This window comes from Delphinus delphis, chromosome 7 (genome assembly GCF_949987515.2).
Source record: "Delphinus delphis chromosome 7, mDelDel1.2, whole genome shotgun sequence".
NCBI classification, from domain to species: Eukaryota; Metazoa; Chordata; class Mammalia; order Artiodactyla; family Delphinidae; genus Delphinus; species Delphinus delphis.
This window is the reverse complement of record NC_082689.1, coordinates 47,047,775-47,069,056: the sequence shown is the minus strand read 5'-3', so window position 1 is coordinate 47,069,056 and position 21,282 is coordinate 47,047,775. Positions and strand designations below refer to the sequence as shown.

The 21,282-nt window shown below is 35.0% G+C and overlaps 1 protein-coding gene across 1 annotated transcript in view; it reads left to right on the top strand.

Moving 5' to 3' along the window:
• The window catches only part of FAM171B (family with sequence similarity 171 member B), a 65,817-nt gene that overhangs the window by 18,506 nt on the left and 26,029 nt on the right, over nucleotides 1-21,282 (top strand). The window contains exon 2 of the mRNA XM_060015618.1: nucleotides 16,870-17,103. Coding sequence (XP_059871601.1) covers nucleotides 16,870-17,103 — 234 coding nt within the window. The remainder of the gene's footprint in view (nucleotides 1-16,869; nucleotides 17,104-21,282) is intronic.

Genomic DNA, 21,282 nt, shown 5'->3' with positions numbered 1-21,282 from the left:
ACCGGTGTGGCAAAGGCTAATAAGGCAGCTGTGTCTAAAGTGATGGCTGGCTAAATATAAGATTTGATTTCTACTGCTCAGTTCTTTACCTAAAGCAGCTTTTGCTATCTTCTCAGGCATTGTCATGAGAAAGAATTAGAAGCACTTAGTTTAGAAGTGGTAGTTTCTTAATCTATTAAGTCCAATAGTTAAAAATTAAATGATATACTGAAGTTCTAAGATGGAAAATTATTCAGTCAGATAGAGAGATGGGCGTATAGTCTAACACTCAAAGTCAATATAGCAACTGCAGGTGAACATTTATTATGCAAAGTCTCTTTGACTTTTTGAAGGAACTTTGAAAAGTAAGGTTTTTGCTCTCAAGATACTTAACATTTAATTGATGGAGAGGGCATAAACATATGTAAATATAATTTAACATAAGTTGCCATAATATGCCCCATTATGAGTTTCAAAGTGCTGTGGGAACCTAAGGGAAGGAGAGACAAACTTTCAATCATTAAGGGACTGATTTCCCAACTGCTTATGGTTTAATTACCTGCTTTTTCGTCACCACAGTTTTAGAGCCTACATTACAGGGGGTGGCTCGAAAGCAATAAGGAGAATGTTTTTTGTGCTGATTGTCTCTTAGTAGAAGGCCAGATGGTAGGAGGAAATAGAAACTAAGATTTTGGTTTGTGTTTTTGTATTTACTCACCTATTCACTGTAGGAATACATTTTCCCACTTCTATTCTGTTTTTATTTTTTACAATTTCATCTTAATTATAAAAGACTTCAAACATAGAAATATAGTCTATATAGTTTCATCACTGAAATTAATCAAATATTAGCCTTTTGCTCTATTTGTTTCAGATTTCTCTCTCCGTCTTTTTTTAGGAAATAAAAATTAAAGGTCAAATCAAGCCCCACTTTCATCCCCTTTCCCTCATTATCCAGAATTCATCACTATCCTGAAACTGGTGTTAATCTGTTTCAAAAACTGGAACAGATGTGCATACGTATTATACATATCCTTTAGCAGTTTGATTTTTTTTTACTCAATATCATGTTCATTGTTGATACATTAACATCTCATTAATTCAGCTTAATTGCTACATAATATCCCATTGTATAAAAAAGCCACACTGATGGGCAGTTAGATTTTATCTAGTGTTTTTTCAGTTTTCAATAAGCTTCAAGAAATATGAGAAAATTTAAAAAGCACCTATACTTTTTATTCAATATATACAGTTATTTGTATTTGGTGCATAATAATTATTTAAAGATGTATTCTGTTCTCTTTATTTATGAAGTAATACTGCTTTCAAAGCATTCAAAATGAAAGCAATTCATAAGGAAAACGATTCATGTCATACCTAGTATTGGTGTGAAGGATGCGGTCTTAGCCTTGGAAGGGTGTTAGCAAAATTATTTTTTAATGTGGTAAATATTACTTTCGATGTTTGCTTAGGCCTGACACAGCATGCTTTGTGTCGAAGGATGAGACCACCATTCGATATCTGAGACAAAAGCAAAATGCTGAATTTGTCGCATGCTTGATAGGGAGAGCTATGTTGGTCGGGCACAGTTTTTCTCAGTAGAGCAGGAAACTGACCTTACATGGAGGTTTTTGAGGAAGTGTTGAGTTCTGAGATGGACGGGCTTTCAGAGGTGTTGTGGGATGACGTTGGCAGGGGAATCTGGCTTCTCCGGTGAGGCTTTTGCTGTTTGGGTGGCAGGGCAGAGGCACAGTCGTTGGAGTGAGTCTGCTCCCGATAGGCTGATGCTTAGGAGTGTTGGTCGCTGAGTGGTTGCCTTACAGAGGGGCGTTCACTGAGGCAACTTGTCAATGTTGGATTGGTTAAAGGAGTTGCAAACCAATTCTGTGAAACTGAAGGCCCCTAACTTTGGTGCCCTTTCTCATGCCAGTCCTTCTTCCTGATGTGACCTTGCGTCAAGTCTGTATTTTAAAATTTAGCTACTCTTTCGAGTTTAGCCTCAGTTAATTCCTACTTGAAAATACCTCACATTCTCACGTAGAATTCATATTTCCCTTTTCCGCATACCTATAATACTTTGTTCATATCATTTTTGTATGCCTTTCCTGCTAGATTTTGAACTGTTTCAGACCTGAAACTAGGTACTATTAAATAGAATCACATAAAAATTTAGCAGAGCATAGTTTCTGATACAAAGATGGTGTTGAATAAATAAAAGTTATGATATGTGCTCCACTGGATCTGGCATTTAACCTGATGCCTGGTCAATATTCAATAACTGGTTACTCAAGTGAATTTCATCTGGAGTTTTGAAAATATTGTGATGCTACCTATGGACCTTTCTTTCATACAAAATGCATACTGCTTTACCTTTTAAGATCTTTTGATTTCATGTTATTTTTTTCACTGAAAAAAGAAATTAATGATTTGTTCTGCTTGAAATTTCCAGGCCAGTATATTGCCTCTCTGCTAATACTGTAAACTGCATCCCATTCAGGCTGTAGTAGTCATGCTATGGTCATGCTTTAGGCACTCGTTCTTCAAACACCTGAATTTCTGTTTACTGGTCAGTATTCCTTTCAGATGTCTAATTAAAGGGAAATTGCTACATTTTACTAAGTTGTCAGAGGAGCATTGGAGAAAATGCTGGTACTCATTCTGTTTAAATCTAACCACTCTCCCCACAGGGTGGGTCTCATCTGCTTAAACGAAATGCTGACAGTAAGTTTAAGACCCTTTTAAAAAAGCCATGCTGAAGCATGTATCTGGCAGGTTCTAAATAAGTTCCATTTTCTCTGTACTGATTTAGACATATTTTGCGTGTAGAAAGAACAAGGAGAGAACAAGGAGAATGTCTTCTGAAAAAGGGAAAATGGATGTTTTATTAAGTCCTTTCCACTTTATTTTCCCGTGAATAAAGTCTATAAATTCACCAATGCCATCCCAGAACAACAAAATACGTAGTATATGTTGGGCTCTTTGTCAGGCTATTGTTTGTCTATTTAGTTTTGTTCATAAGAAAGCTCTCTCAACCTATCAAGAGGGTGTGAAGGAAAAAAAACAACAGTGTTAGGAATGAAATTTAAAGTAAAAGGAAAATAGAATAAATGATTTCAAAACTTTACTGAATAGTTTTCATGGTAACTCCCTGGGGAGACAGGAGCAGTCATATTGATATATTGACTACAGCAAAATAAAATATGAATACTCTTCTGTTTACCCTATAAATTGGTATCATATTCTGGAAAGCAGTTTAATAATACATATCAAGAAGCTTTAAACAGTTTATACATTTTGGCCTATTATTTTTCCTCCCAAGGAAATAATTGAAAATTCAGATGGAGATATATGTACATGGATTTTAATTAAAGCATTGTTTGCAAATGCAAAAAATTATAAATGACTAAACATACACTAATGGGAGAATAGGTAAATGAATAACAACCCATAGAATATTCTTCACTAATGAATACGGTAATTTTGAAAAATATTTAATAGCATGGATACATGTTCACAACACAATCTTAACTGAAAAACACAGCATATAACATTCTTTATTTTCTTTTTTCTTCTTACTATAATGCATGCTCACTGTAGTAAGTCACATCGCATGTTGTATGTAGTAAGTCAGATAGTATCACCCCATGACCCAATTAATAATAGTCAGTGTTGGGCTTCCCTGGTGGTACAGTGGTTGAGGGTCCGCCTGCCGATCTAGGGGACACGGGTTCGTGCCCTGGTCCGGGAGGATCCCACATGCCGTGGAGCGGCTGGGCCCGTGAGCCATGGCCGCTGAGCCTGCGCGTACGGAGCCTGTGCTCCGCAACGGGAGAGGCCACAGCAGTGAGAGGCCCGCGTATCGCAAAAAAAAATAAATAAAATAATAATAATAATAGTGTTAACAATTTGGTCAGTTTCCTTCACACCTTACTTCATGCTTATATAAACATATACACAATTATATACATATATACAATATGTTTTTAATTTTATAAATCTATTTATAGATTTTTAAAGTACTGGGTGAAATCCAGTACTGTATGGAATCCAGTACTTTTAAAATCTATAAGTAACTTGGATGGAATCCAAGTTATTTCTGAGAAATTGGATTAGGAAATTTTTTTATTTTTCTGTATTTTCCAAAGTATCTATATAGAACATTAAAAAAAACACTGAGTGAAGCCATACCTGAGTTAACCAGGTATTTTGAATGTGAGAAGGACACAGAGATAAATGATTAAAAAATAGCAGATATCAGTGATTTAAAAAATACCCAAAACCACCAACAATAACTATTAGTAGACGTAGCCACCAAGGTCAGCTTTCTTTCATGTCAGTATCCCATGTCTCTGATTCCCTGGGGTGCTTATGCAAGCCATGGAATAAATGTGCAAGCCATGGAATAAATGTGCATGCCGGTTTCAAAGATAGGAAGTTTAAATACTTTTGTAGTAAAAGAAACAGAATACTTGAAGAGGATGGCTTTAGGTCATGACCCTATCCCCTTGGGATATACTTATTGTTTAGGTCAGTGGTTCTCAACCTTGGCTGTGCATTAGAACCATCTGGGACCTTATGAAAATTTGATTCCCTGGACTGCATCTGCAATGATTCTGACTTAATTGGACTGGGGTGGGGCCTGGGAATATACTAAAGGTTCCCCGGGTAATTTTGATATCTACACAGGGTTGAGAACCACGGTCCTAGGCCAAGAGAGTTGCACATGCTGGAAAAGGTAACAATAGTAACACATCATGCAAATTGATAATTTTGAGGTTTTGTTAGATTTTCATTTAATATTTCATGTATTTGTTCAAGCAATCAGTCACACATTCAGAAAATAATTGAGTAGACACATGCATGTTTACAATTCTAAATGTGTTTTTTCCAAAGAACAATTGTTTTCTGGAATGTTCTTACTAAGACAAAGTGAACAGACACTTTTAGAAAGATGGATGCTAAGAGTTCACATGAGACTCGTTTCTTGCCTAACATTGTTAACCAGAATAATTTAATCATACAATTCTCTTAACTCAAACATCTTATGTGCACTTTTTTTTGGCACTCTCACTCTTTTCATTTGATTCTCTCAGGTAGATATTTGAAGGCAACTAATTTCTTTGCATCTCTCACAGTGACTAGTACAGATCATGCATATTGTAGGTGCATGTGTAGCATAAAATGACTGCTCAAACCCAGACTCTGGAACTTTCTTGGTTCACAGTCCTTTTAGTGCCTCAGTAATTTTTTTTGTGTGTGTGGCCGGACAGCAACTTCTAACAACTTAGTAGTCATTTGAAAAAAATAATCCATATTTGCTAATTACTTAATGGGATGTACTTGTCTGTTAGACACTGCACAACTTCTCTGACCCTGGAGTGAGATGGAACACTGCCATCCTCATTTCTGTTCAACATTGGTTTTCATGCAGTGTTTACTTTTTAGCAGAACAATCACTGAGCACTCAGCTTCTCAAAGATCTCATGTCATTGATTTGAGTATAGAATGTTGAATTATGGACTCTCAAATTAGTTTGCTTTCATGAAAATTTAAAATATCTTCTGACACCTCTGAGTTTGTTGTGTCACCTTTGGTGGCTTCGAGCATAGTTTAGGTTTTTGTGGCCCCAAATCTGGGGCTTCTGATGTTTTTCTGTTATAGGCACAACAGAGGATTTGTCTACTAAGTTTTTGTTGCTTATGTTGTTTGCTTTAGATATCCAGTTGCTAAGCCTACGCATACATTCTAACAGAAGACTAATCATAGTCTTTCTTTTTTATAGCATTAAGATGTGGAACCACTAAAAATAGATACTTAAAAAAAGCACTTGGATTCAAGGCACTGTACTAATAAGTACTTTATAGTATCATATTCTTTGATTCTATCATGTTTTTGAAATTGAACGATCTCACAAAACTTCCCTGATGCAGGACAGAGAGGAATAAGCTGTCTGTCCTGTTGTGTTGGGCTTAGAGATGGTGGTCTTTGGGCAGTGCTTGACTGTTCTCTTGGCAGGAGGTGGAGGGTGCTGGACATTCCAGTTGGGATGGACCGTGACCCTACCTGAAAGCTAACGCGGGCTCCAGGAATGAGTTCTCTCTTATGCCAGGTCCCCTGGCTTGGAGTTGTGCAGCCCAAAATAATAATCCCACTTTACAATTATTTGCTCTTTGGAGTATTACATCCTTTCTGGGAACTTGGTGGGGAATATTTTGGGGGAATAATTTGAGGGAGGCATTTTTAGTTTGGTACGCTAAATCTTTTTCAGGATATTAATTATATAAATAGCAATAGCTTGATTCTCCTTTTGGCCTGGACGACATAGTCCTTTCCAGACTTCATCCATCAATTTTACTAAATTAGGGATACTTAAGGAAATTGAGTCATTAAGTTGCAAAGGAGGCTAGAGTACTCTGTATTCAGTTCAAAGAGTTCATACTTAATTCATTCCCAAGTGGGTATTGTACACCAGCTAATACATCTAACCCGATTTCCATTGTTACATTCACGAGAGGGAACATTCATTGATTGTTGGTTCTCTAAAGGTCTTCTCTCCTATATACGATCATTAATATATTTGAAATATCTAAGGGAAAAACATTTACCACTCACAGATTCCTAATGGACTTTTCCTTTTAAATAGCGTTTTATTAAGAAATCTAAGTCTGTGTGAAATAGATTTTGTAACAACTTTATATTTTTAAATTCAATTATTTTCCCAAATGGGTTTTTTTCCCTTATAGCAGTCTCTTGTTTTCACCCATATTACTTGTTTCCATTTTTATTGTCAACTTCAATTTTGGCTCCTTGATGATCTGCTACAGAGATTTTTCCAATTAATTATTTAGAATTGGGCAATAATTGGTAGAACTTAATCATCATTTAATTGCTTTTCTAAGGAAAAGCCACAATGGTTGTCCTAATCTTGTTTTGTAAAGTTCTTTCTCAACATCACAAGAGTGAACATATCTGTTGAAGAATTTATTGAAAGAACAACTGGTAAAGAATCAAAGAATCTGTACTTTGCTTAAAGTACATAATTATGAATGTTCTCTGCACAGAAATGGTTGCTTACACATTATCTCCTTGCCCCTCCCTCCACTGCAAGACTTATGTACTTCATATCACACACTTGCATCCTCCCTTGCAGTTATTAAGTTGACCTCTCTGGGCATGGCTGATGCGTTTATTTTTCATGTTGTTTTTTACTCTTTATCCTTTTGCTGTTACAAATCTTAGTTGTGAGTGTGACCTGCCAGTAAGTGGTACCTTTTGCCTTCTGCTGAATCACTGAACGTGAAAGTGGTCTTGGGACCCCTGAGACATAGAGCAAAAAGGACTGGGAGGGTAGGACTCATGAGAAGTATAATTTTGACTTTAAGGAGGTGAGAGTAAGACATTTGGATATGTGGGAGGGGGCGGGGGGTGGGAGAGAGAACTCTCGGCAGAAGGAACAGCCTGTGCAAAGACCCAAAGGTGGGCACTTGCCTGGCTCAAGGAAGTGCAAGGGGCCGATGTGGATCAGAGGAGTGAGGATGGAGTGGCGAGGATTAAGCTCAAAGACTCAGTGGGACACGTCATCTCAGGCAAGGACCTTCTTGAGGGAAGGGGATGATGTCAGTCAGCATATGCTTGCTGGGTAAGTCACTAAATTCCCATCTTTCCTCTAAGGAGGAATATCTGCTTCTCACGTTTTCTTAGCTCAATCATTTGTCTTTGGTGGAGACTTCACATATTCTGTTTAACCTCATTGTTCTTTCCTCAGTCTTAAAAATTTTTTTTGCTGATTTTTCTCAGGAAAAGAAATCTCTCTTTCTCTCAGTCTTTTCATCTGTGATGCCATTGGGCTGTCAGTTCTTCTGTCACTCCATACTTAGCACCTTCGTATATAGTGTACGTAATTAATGCATGTTGGGCGAAATTTGTGAGTGAATGAATAATTGTGATTCTGAGGCAGGATGAAAAATTGAGAAGACAAGATAAAAGTTAGGATGAGAAATGCCTGTGGAGTGAGCTTGGGCAATATGTTTTAGGATTTTGATTTGTTTATTTATCAGACTGATTTATTTCTACTGAGGGAAGGGGCCCTTTGGGTAGGCAAGAAGAAACTGAGTCCAAGTACTAATGGTTCACTTTCTCATTTGTTCCCTATTCAGTCACCTGCAATGTGCTTGTTCTTAAGTTATAAGGACTCTTTTTTATGTCATTCATTTCATTAGTTTTGGTGAATCACACTCATTTAAGATTCTGGTCCTAATGGAGAAAATGTGCATTTTACTTGGTCTATAACATTTTTCACCTTTGGAGATCATGTCCTTATTCTATCTCTGTAATTTCTTCTTAGATTTGACATTTTCTCTGTAATGAATATTAGTACAATAAATTTGTTTTTGCTTCAAACAGGCACAGATTTTTTTTCTCTTAAACTCCACAGCCAGTAAGAATTTTGGATCCAATCTGATGCTTAAGCAATGAAAAGGAGGCTTTTCTAATTTATTGAACTTTTTCTTTAATTCAGCTCCCTTTTGTTCCTTTAAAAGAAGGAGGCTGTGTGTCCATATTTGAAATGCTGTAAAGATTAAACTGTTGAAGCCCTTTCCACCCTGCTTTACAGAATGTGGAATAATATGTTCCTTTCTTTCACAAGCCCCTTTGTTGTCCTCACTCTTTCCTAAACTTTCGGCCCTCCTTCCAATTAAATACGGAAATTGTGCTGGTACCCGGGAGAAAGAATTTTAAAACTACTTTGTTAGTATTGTTTTGTAATAGTGAAAGTAAAGTTAATCTTTGATGTAATACAATTGCATTATATTTATTTAGCAAGTTTTGCTACTTATGTGTTCTCTAGTCAAAATTTCCAAGTTAAATATTCTTAGAAAGAAGGAAAAGTCGTATTAATTTCCAAAAGGAAAAGGAATCTTAATATTTGTTTTTGTGATTTTTGTAATAATGTAAAATGTTTCTTATTGGCAACTGTGGGATTAAGCTCAAAATTTCACCAAATACTGGGGCCGGAAAGCTGGCTGTAATTTCAAGTGGCTTCTGTAGAAATCCTATAATTATCATTCTTTCCCCAGTTCATGGTCACTTCTGATCATCTCTTCCTCTCTTCCTTCATTTCTTCTCTTTTTCCTGCTCTTCTCATCTTCCCTCCCTTCCTCCCCACCCCTGTTGCATTCATCTAGAATCTACATGCTAAACTCTGGCGAAACACAAGGCTGAGTTTGAAACAGTATCGGCTGTCAAGGAGATTGTTCTCACAGAGAAGACAAATGCACAGAAAGTAAAACATACACCATAAATACTATGTGCTATCAGACGAATCAGTACAGAAGAAAAGAGCCCATCTAACTGGGATAAGGCCACATTTATTTGAAGAGTGTCGTTTGACCTAAACTTTGAAGGATAGCTTAGGATTTTTGATGGGTAGAGATTAAAATTAAGATTTTTTTCAGATAGAAGAAAGGAATGATATAGCAGGAGAGTGGGTTGGTCTTGGATAGTGACTAGTGACCCATTCATGTGACGATATAAAGCAGAGTTCTGCAAACTTTTTCTGTAAAGTGCCAGAGAGCAAATAATTTCTTCGTAGACCATATGGCCTGTGCTGTTGAAGCAAAAGCAGCCATAGGTAATCCATAAATGAGTATATTGGCAGTGTTCCAATAAAACTTTATTTACAAAAACAGGCTGCAGGTCAGAGTTGGCCTGCAGGCTGTAGTTTGCTAATCCCCATAAAAGAGTGGTTAGTGGGAAATAAGGCTGGAATGGAAGGTGGTAGCCAGATGTCAGCTTTTGAATGCTAGGCTAAAGGCTTGGGAATTAATTGAAACGCTCTTTAGTGAAACCATGATGATGTCTCTACTAAAGGCTTTAAATACCTTAACATTTAAATGTGGAACCAGATGTTTTCTATTTACATCCTAAGATATCTGTATAGCTAGCTCTATTCCAAGGTTTCTCTGACTGAATATTTTGTATGAAAATGGTGGGTGGAGAACAAACTCTAGGCCTCTGAATGCCCCCAGTAAAGTTTGATTTGAGTCATAACGTCTTTGAGTCATAACATAAAGTCTCCACTGGAATGGACCAAAAAGTCAGATCATGGAAAACAGGAGAGAATGAATGGGCAGGCCCTTTGGAGATCTGAGCTCAAAATGTCCACAGTTTCCCTGTTCAAGAAATGATAATGTGAACTGATTCCAAAATAGATATGAGATCCACATTTTTTAAAAACCATTTTATTGAGGCATGGTTGACATGTAAAGGCTGTAGATATTTAATGTATGTAACTTAATGAGTTTGGGGATAACTATACACCTGTGAAAACATCGCTACCATCAAAACCATAGACATATCCATCACTTCCCAAAGTTTCTTCCCGCCCCTATTATTATTATTATTTTGTGGTGAGAACACTTAAAGTAAGATCAATCCTCTTAGGAAATGTTAAATATATAGTACAGTATTGTTAGCAATAGGCTCTGTGCTGTATACTAAATCTCTAGTGTTATTTATCTTGCGTAACTGAGACTTCACACCCTTTGACCATCACCTCCCCATTTCCCCCTCCTCTCAGCCCCTGGCAATTACCATTCTAATCTCTGCTTCTATGAGTTTGAGTATTTAGTTTCCACATATAAGTGAGATCATACATTATCTTCTTCCTGTGTCTGGCTTATTCCACTTAGCATAATGTCCTCCAGCTCCATCCATGTTGTTGCAAGTGGCAGGATTTCCTTTTTTTTTAAAGGCTGAATAATATCTCATTGCATGTATATACGAGTTTTCTTTATCTGTTCATCTGCTGATGGCCGTTTAGATTGTTTCCATATCTTGGCTATTGGGAATAATGCTGCAGTGAACATGGGAGTGCAGGCATCTCTCTTTGAGACTGATACTTATAGGAATAGTGACACATGTTGATTCTGAATTTCTACATAATTTCATAGAAGATTGTATTAGGTACTATAGAAAGTTGTTCTTGGTTTCAATATTGCCTTTTTAAAACTTCCTCTATAGTAATATCAGATAATTCTGCAGTACTGTTTTTTCACGTTTCCTTAGAATCTTCCTCAAGGTAAGAATGTATCCTATTAATGTTTGCAGCCCCATTACCTAGCTAGTGCGGATCTGGCCAAAGTCAGGCAGTCAATAAATATTTGTTGAATCAATCAATGTAGGTAAACATTTCTAATTGTTCCCAACCAATTATTTAATTTCACTATATTTTTGTGTTCTTTATTTTTTTATAGCTCTCATTTAGAATGCATAAACCTCAAAGCTTTAAAATTTTCATTGTTAAAATATTTTATTAAATTTTATCTGTGATCTGTTTATAAAAACTTTATCTACCTAGTATATTTTTAGCTCTATATTCCTAGAGAGGAAAAAAGTTGTATATTAAATTATTGTAGATGCTTGAAACATAATTGAAAAGAAGTAGGCTTGTTTTTGTACTGGAGAAATCTGAAAAAGTTTCTCCATGGGTATAGTTGTAACCTACATAATAGTAACAACATAATAAGATGATGTCAGATTCTCTTGAAAAGAAGTGGGGTTGTAATTTCTCAGCGCACCCCACTTCAGATGTCGTCAAATAAATAGCTATTTTGGACTTTGATTTACCTATCTATATCCTGTAGCAAAACCATAATACAGTGTTGATTCTAATATGCTTTTGCAAGAACATTTCTTTTATACCTATTTAGTAGTCTTTTGAATTTGTGATTCTCATTCCTTAATGCTTCTAATCATGTGCTAAATAGTTAAATCTTTGTCAGCAACCTCAGACCTCGCTCATGGGTGTGTATTTTATTTTTCCTTGTTTCTCTCAACATTTAGATTATATGTTTTCTTAGGGTGCAGTTGAAATCATTTGATATTGAACCATTTTTAAACCAATGGTGACATACTGAAAAGAAAATTATGTGGGCAAGACATAATGATTATAATTACATGACAGAGAAAATAACATGGGCATGGAAAGCTGAAAAATACAATGGAGAAGAGTAGGTAGATTATGGAGACAAAAGCACCTCTGGTTGAAAATCATATATTTAATCACACAATCTGCCCCGTCTAAATGCCAGAGTATTTTTGTTGGAGAAGAGAGCTAGTGAGGGGAATTATTATGGATATATATTACTTCTGGCTGCCAGTGCTGTTTGCCTGGTCAAACTTGACATCACAGAAGTCAGAGGCATCCTGTTTAAGTCAATGGCAGGTAATTCTTTATAACTTTTTATTTGAAGGAAAAAGAGTTGTTTGTGCCTCTTTAATTGCTGTAACCAGGCTTTCAGCCAAGATTTTGTTTTTCGGGTTTTTTTTTTTTTATTTTAATGCTATTTTTGCTGCGGCTTATGTCGGGGCCAGAAAAACCAGGCTGAGCAGAGGGGATGAGCAGGTCAGAGAATCAGCAAATGAGCACTTCCTTCTCTGCACTGGTTGGGAGGAAATAAGTGAGCTAGTGAATATGATGGAAACCAAATTCCTAAGGCTTTTCAATGAGAGAGAATGTGGAGTAAAACACATGGAACTTGGAGTAAAATGAACCTGTTAATCCTGCCTGTAATTTATTAGCTGCTCAACTTTAGCCTCGATTTCCTTGCCTTAAAAGGGGGAAGTTTTGCAGGTTTGTATTAGGATGAAATTGGACAACATGTGTAAAGTTTCTAGAACTGGGCCTGAGGGAGCAGGGTGTGTGTGTGAATGTGTGTGTATTATACAAATAACTAGTTTTTCCCATTTGAGCTAGAGAGGACAGTGCTGGTCAGGTCTACAGTATGTCTTAAGTCTGTTAGGCAATCTAAGGTACAGACATAGGGGATCTCCACAGACAGGCTATGAGTTTGATAGCCAAGATGTGACCTTTGCAAATTGTTTTTTCTGAATTTGATACTCATTTTCTCATCAAATTTATTACATTAACATTATTAGCACATGTGGAAAAAAATCGTCCATTCTGGATTAGAAAACATTTTATGAATCAAACCCAGCTTCAGAATGCCAGGAGGCTTTAGGGTGTCTTATTTTGGCAACTGTACTTTTACAAAGATGAAACATATGGAATATGCAGAGGTTTTTTTTTTTTAATGAGTTTAGCTTAAGATCTTACTACAATTGGACTTTGTCTATAAATCCAAAGGCTCTGAGAATTTCTAAAATCTTTGGAGCAAACAAATTAATAAAAATTCCCTGTTGAGTCCCATTCCTGAAAATGCGGTTGAAGGAACCATTGTAGGTACATTTGATTTGAATAAGACCCATTACCAAATTTTAATAGGGAATGTTAATTCCTTATCTTCTAGTTATGTGCAGCCTCCCTCTTATGTGGTTTCTCATATTTTTGGTACATTAGCCTTCCCTCCTTTGCCTTCTCTTATAAAAGATAGGGTAGCCTATTAAATAAAATATCATATATTTACAGTTGTATCCCATGTCATTTAAGGTACTTGCTTTGGAAGCAAGCAACAGAACCCAACTCTGGCTACAAGATTCGGGGGAGGGATTTTGATATAGCTCACAGATCAACAGAGGGACAGTACAACCCAGCTTCTGGAAGGAGAGGGACATGTAAGCACTGGAAATCACAGAGAGTAGGAGTTCATAGACTATCTCAGATGATTCAGCTCCAGCAACTGTTAGCCTCTGTGTATCTTTTTTCCCATTTTGAGGGCCTGACAGACTGTCTGGCCTGCGTTAGTTAGACGCTTTATGCCAGTGGCTCAGTACATTTTGTCTAGGGGATTAGGGGCAAGTGACTGGGGGAATTATTTTGAATTGAGCAGCAGCTACTTGTCCTCTACACATAACTAGTGTTTTGTACTAGGTGGCTCTATTCAAGGACATTGGTTTAGAAGCCCATCATGCCCTATTTACATATGGCAACCTTTTACTTTTTTGCCTAAGAGTTGTATTTCCCATTTGAATTTGAAGCCATGGTTTGGCATCAGCATGTATGTATAATTACTTTTTTTCTTTTTAATTGATGTTGTATAAGGATTTAAGTTCTCAGTGATGATTGCAATCATACATTCCTTGAATTAACTTGAGTAATGTGACCCCAGGACTCACTATAACATGATATAAAGATGGCTTTGGAGTCATGCATGGGGGGGACACTTGAAGGCTGACACAGCTTCTTTTTTTTTTCTTTTAGCATCTTTATTGAAGTATAATTGCTTTACAATATTGTGTTAGTTTCTGCTGTATTGACACAGCTTCTTAATGACTGTGAGATTTGAGGCAGTTTGCATAGCTGCCTGAATGTCTGAAATCTCACTTCTTCATCAGTAAAATGGACTTGATATTATATATTTTACAAAGGTATATTGAGATGTTTTTTGATAATATACACACAAGGCTTGGCAACAGGAACATGTATTTATTCCTAGCCCTTTTTCATATTTTGATTTTAAATTGTTAGCAACATGATTTATTTTAGTGTGAATTTATATGATGGGGAGGTAGTTAAATAATTTGAGGAAAGCTTGGAGTTACAGCCAAAGGCTTAGTTGACCTTTTAGTACCAGATGCTCCTGAATTTTTCTATTAAAAGTAATGATAGTAATGACTGCTCACAAATAATTTAACCTCCCACAAAGGCTTTTTATTATTAAAAATGCCGAGAAAGTAGAGGTGTGGATGAACATCAGTTATCTATATTTTTCCTTGTAATCTATTCTCCATATTTACATTTGAATATATACAAAGTTGTTTTGGAAATTAACCATTTTTCAGATATACTAATGGAACCTCATTTTAAGGTATGACTCTACAGGAGTCATTTTTTCCCCCAGTTCTTCCCATTTCCATGCTCTAAAGTGGGACTAGAGTAGCTTTTAAGGGTATAATCAGGCAATTGTAGTGCAATAAGAGCACAAGCTTTGAGGAGAGACTGCGGCAAGTTTGTGTCTGGTTTCCTCCATGGCCAACTTACAAACCGTGCTAACCTGCAGTTACCAATATATGAAATGAAGACAGTCGTATCTATCTAACGGGGATGTTTTGAAGAGAAAATGGAATGATGCACTTAAAAATTAACACAATGCCTGGTTCATTAACCGCCAACACATTTTAGTTCTTATTAGAGTTAATTATTATCATGTATGAGGAAATATATGAAAAATATGTTTGTGTCTAAATATGTAAAGAATTGTGTTTGGATAACATTTAACCTCATTTTTTGATTTTTAAAAGGTTAAGGACTATTTTATAACTTGCTGAATGATACCTTTCCTAGGACTGGGCAGTTACAGTGGTTCTATTTGTATTTAAAATATCTTTGTATGGTCAAAAGCAATTTAAAGTCTAGCTTATCTTAACAAAAAATAGATACGGTGTGACAACAGTTTTGTAGCAATATTGCAACTCAATCATTGTTGACTAGGATTTTTTACCTGACGTGATGTTCTTGCTAAAAATTCTTTTTAAAAAATGGGTTTGTTTACACAAATGCATAACAGCATAATTAATCCTTATGAGATGTTTCTCATTGAAGTACTCATGTTTATGAAGTGGTCTCCAGTTGTGAAGTAATAATTTTTGTTATAAATAACGATACTAACATTAGATGTGACAACCAAACACTGTACTGAGCACATTATTTGCATTATTTTATTTTACTAGCTCAAAATAGTTGCTATCTCCTGCTTTTACAGATGAGCAAATGGACCGAGAGGTGAGTAACTCACCCAAAGTCACATGTCTAGGGAATGGCAGAGATGGACCTTGACTGGCTGCAGAGCCCATTATGGTAGAAGATAAGGCATCTTTAGCAAAGGTGTTATGATACAGGCTTTGCAAAGGCATTTCCATGATGGTAAAAGTTCTTTTGTAGCCAGACATTATCATTGGTAAATGCATGGACACATTGTCAAGATCTATAAGGCTGGAGGTTTAAGTAGAAAAAGCTTTAATTCTTATTTTCTTGACTTTATTATTTTCACATGTTGTATCTATATATTTAATGGATAATGTTTTTTTATATTTTAGAAAAAGGGTTTTTTTTTTAACTTAAGTATAGTTGATCTACAATCTTAGTTTCAGGTATACAGCATAGTGATTCAGTATTTTTGCAGATTATGTTCCATTATAGGTTATTACAAAGTAACGGCTATAATTCCTTATGCTATACAATACCTTCTTGTTGCTTATCTATTTTATAGATAGTAGTTTGTATCTGTTAATCCTATACCCCTAATTTGTCCCTCCCCCTTCCCTCTCCCTTTTGATTACCTTAAGTTTATTTTCTATGTCTGTGAATGTGTTTGTTTTGCATATACATTAGTGTTATTTTTTAGATTCCACATATAAGTGACATCATAGTATTCATCTTTCTGACTTATTTCACTAAGCATAATATTCTCTAGGTGCATCTGAGATTCTGTTTTGATATTTTGTAATTTGGAACTAAAACACATCCCCTGCTTTCCAGACAACAGAACAAAATAAAGGAGCTAGCCATGCACTAAGGGGTTTGGTGAGATGGCATTTTATTCTAAGACCTTTGACTGTATTTTAAATTAGTATTAAATCTATATAACTTGATAATATTAGAAATTAGTAACATAAAGTAAAAATTATTTTCCTAAAGCCAGAAACTCTTTCCATTATTCACTGTTCTCCCTTCTTCTTCTAAATGGCAGAGAAAATGGAGTGATAATCCTGCGCCGTGTTAATAATAAATTCAAATTTATTCAGTTTTAGGGAGAATAATGAATTTGTTGGAATGTTTAACACCTCTTTCTATCCATCCATGTGTATGTATTTCCTAAATTTTTCAACAGTTTTGTACTGTTGGTTCAGGTGCCTTAAATGACATTTTAAAGTATAGTGACATATGCTTTCTAGGATATAACGTGCTGCGATTTTCTTTTTCTCTTCCAGTGTCTGTATTTATGCTGAAGGTCCAGGTGAATGACATCATCAGTCGTCAGTACCTGAGTCAAGCAGTTGTAGAAGTGTTTGTAAACTACACGAAGACAAATTCCACAGTAACTAGAAACAATGGAGCAGTGTTGATAAGAGTACCCTACAAGTTAGGACTCAGCCTAACCATTATTGCTTACAAAGATGGCTATGTGTTGACACCTCTGCCTTGGAAGACTGGAAGAATGCCAAGTAAGCAGTTAAACAATGTTTTGCTTTCACTAAATGTAAATGATTTTTTTCTCTTGTTCTGATAAACCGAAAATGAGACTATGTGAAGCCAATATAAGGAGGTAGAAAGGCGTGCCAGTTTGAAGAAAACATGAAGGTCTTTTTCCTTCTACAGAAGCTTGAAGGAATCCCGAGCTACAGCTCTGCTCTGGCACAAAGCTTGTCTGCAGGTGGCGGAGAGGGGTGTGGCATGCCCAAAGAATTAGTTAGAAGCAGGATAGTAAAGTAAAGTAAATTATCTGGCCCAAAGTAAAGTAAAGGGCCAGATAATTAAAGGACAGTCTCAAAAGATAAGATGAACAGTTTAGATTTATGTGACGAATAATTTAGAAACTGAATTTACAGTGTATAAAGAACAGGGCAACAGCAGGGCTAAAATGGATTCAGGGAGCCTGGCTATGAAGCTGTGGTTGTGCTGCTGGACAGTAGCCTGATGTAAGAAAGGAAATGGAAAGGAGAGGTGAGAGTACAAGAGGCATACTGGAGAAAGAATTATTAATTATTGTGGCAATCATTTCACAATATAAAAACATATCAAATCATCACATTGTACACCTTAAACTTACATGATGTTAGCTGTCAATTATATCTCAATAAAGCTGGAAAAAAATTGGTAGGAGTGATTATAACTAATTGAATACTGGGAAAATTGGCCATACAAGGTACCAGAATACAAGTCTGATTGACTGGAAGGATGATACATTAGGTAGTCAATCTTTCTAAAAATTTTATTTTTTATTGTGGTGGTTCTTGTTGTTAGGTTTTAGATATTTTATTTAGTTTCATAATGGAAACATTTGAATTCCTGAACTATTTAAATTTAGAATGAGAAAGAAAATGAAAAATGAATTAGATAATTTAATAAGACTCATGTGAAATTGTAATAAAATGACTGGAAAATCCAGATAAGGATGTATTTGAGGTGACTTCATGGTATCAAATGCTTTAAATTTTTTTAAAGACAGAAATTAAGTACAACTATTCATTCAACAAAAGTGAGAAAAATAATGAAAGACGAAACCAACTAAAATGGGAAAAAGGAAATAAAAAGATTGAAGTAGATTGGCATATATTAGAAAAATAAAAAGAAATAATTGACAAAGTGTTAGTTCTTTGAAGTAAATTATACATACATCTAGCTAATTTAAACAAAAATGAGGGAAATAAAAGATAAAAATATATAAAAGCTTTAAAAATCATAAAAATTATCAAAAAATTTGGCAATAATCTTAAAAATCCAATAAAACAAACAATTTTGTGATAATATAAATGGTATATTGATTTTAGATGAGGTAGATTAATAACCATGGGTAAAATGTTCTGGGTAAAAATAACTTCAAAGGCTATAAGGAAAAGTGCCCCAGATCATTTTACCGAATCAGTACAGCCTTGATTCTGAGACCTAACAAAGGTAATACAAAATTAAATGCCCTCATGTGTGCATACTGTCTCTCATATACACACACCTCTCTATTGACCAGTCATACTTATAACTCTAAATGTAAAATTCCTAAACAATACAGAAAAGAATTTCACCATTATTTAAATATAGGATACTGTCAAGACCAAGTAGGATTTTTCTTCTTTGCAGAACTATAAGGATGTCAAACTTCATTAATTTTATGTATCATATTAGTAGAACAAATTAGAACTAATATGTGATAATATCAACAATTGCCTGAAATGTTGCCTGAAATGCATTTTATAAGTTCACCATTCATGCCTAACCAAGAACACACTCTTTAAAAACTAGGACCACAAAGATATCCTTAGGTATCTCAAAATCATACTTAACTGTAAAATATTAGAGGTGATCCTACTAAAATAAGAAACTAAACACAGATGTCTATATTATTTTACATTGTAGTAGAAGTTATTATCAGAGCAAAAAGATATTAACAGATTAAAAAAAGGGAATAGCTATTAGGAAGGAAGAATCAAAACCATTTTTTCTGGTTATGATCATATCCCTGGAAAACTACAAATAAGTATTGCTACAAATCAATACATGTTCTTATATACCAGAAGTAATAAACAATTAGGAAAAATAATGAAAAGAAATCCCTCTCAGAACAACAAGAACAAACAAAATATGCAGGGAAACCTACAAAAAAAAGTGAAGTAACTGTGGGGAGGGAAAATAAAACTACCAAATGTTACTGATAGACCTAAAAAAAAAAAACCAAATCAACTAAAGCAACAGAAACTGGAAAAATATTTTTTCTTAGCTTGAACATTGTAAAGATTTGAATTCTTCCCAGATTAATTTATAGATTTAATGCATTAACAAAACACTTGGCAAAATAACTCTTAAAGAACAGATGTGTCAAAATACCTGAAATCTTGTTTTAAAAGACGATTTATTAGAGGCAATTTGCCATTCCAGATAACTAAAATATATAGCTACAGAATTAAGTGATATTGTACTATGATTTGTAATGTGGTACAAATCAGATACTAGTAGGCATAAAAAATATAATCTATGATAGGAATCATAAATCATTGAGGAAAAAGCTGAATATTCAAAAAGTAATATTGGGATACTTTGGTTAACTATTTGGAGTAAATTAATTTGAATCCATATTCCAAAATATATTGCTCAGAAAGTTAAAATATGGAAAATTAAATTATATTAAATTTAATAAACTATCTTATTTTTTTAGGATGGTCTTTTTAAACTGAAAAGCAATGAAAGATGTCATAAAAGGTAGATTTCCCCATAATTTTAAAAAGTAGTAAAAAAATATATGAAATAATAAGGAATGATATCCTTAATGTGTTAAGAATTCATACACATCAGTAAAAAACCAAGGCCCTGCCTAAATAAGGTGAATGGATAAAATCATGACTTAGTTTTCAAAACAGGAAATACAAATGATTAGTAAATACGATAAAATATTTTACCTTCCTAATAATCCAAGTACGCCTCCAAAATACACATTTCTTAGATTTTTTCACTTTAGAAACATTTTTTAAAAGTGAACATACTCAATATTGACAAGCTGGGCAAGATGGCCATCCTCAAACACTGCTGGTGGGAGAAGTCGGCAGTGTTATCTGGATAACAACTTTGAAATGTGTGTGTCAGTGTCTTCGAAATCTTCATCATCATTGACTGCTGGGAATATATCCTAAAAACAAACATACAAATAAAGTGGACAGATATCTGTGCACAAGGATGTTGAGTCAAATATTATTTTGTAATAGTGAAAATGGAAACAATCTAAATATACAGTATTGTACAGTGTAGTGGTTAAGTGAATCTTGATACTTTAAGAAATATGTGACCTTGAAAATGTTATGAAAGTTTCTATTGAGGAACAGAAATGCTTACAATATTATTTTAAGTGAAAAAGCAGGGTGAAAATATTCTGTATACAATATCATACTCCCTCTTTTTAAAAACAAAATCACAGGAAAAATCCAGGAAGAGCTACACTGAAATACTAATAGTGGTTGTCTCTGTGGTGGTATTGTGATGACCATCATTTTCTTCTTTCCTTTTCTGTATTTCTCAACTTTTCCAGAGTGGATATATATCCCGTTTATAATCAGAAACATTTTTTAAAGTCAAAGGAAATCTGAATCCAAGTTTAAGTGACTTTCTGAAAGATTCTCCTCAGGTTTAATAGAAGAGCCCTTTTTAACCTCCCTGGGACTAAGAAAGTATCCAAATATGGGATACAATCATCTCGGGTCCAAGCTACTACCCTAACCACCTCCTCTCCAATCTAATACGTCTAACAATCCATCTAAATGTTAGTGTATTCTCAATTAAAATTACTTTCATTTGGTAGTCCTCTATTCCTACTTAAGAAAAAAGTATATTATTTTACATCCACCCATACATCATCGTATACTTTTAATATTTTATCCTGTCTTTTCCGTATTTCCTTTACAGCTCTTTGAAATATCTCCAAATTTTAAAAGTATTCTCATGCAAGTGTGTTTTATCCTTTCTTAAGTGATTTAGGGGTATTGTATCATTTCTGTTGATATTTACTTGCATTGCATGGAGGAGAGAGATCAGTGAGAACTTGAACTCTAGGTGATGCCTCAGAACTTATTTTTCTTTTGCAGGATTGGTCAGGTTGTTTGATTTGGTCTTGCTTATAAAACGATGGTCTTTTGTCCCTGCCT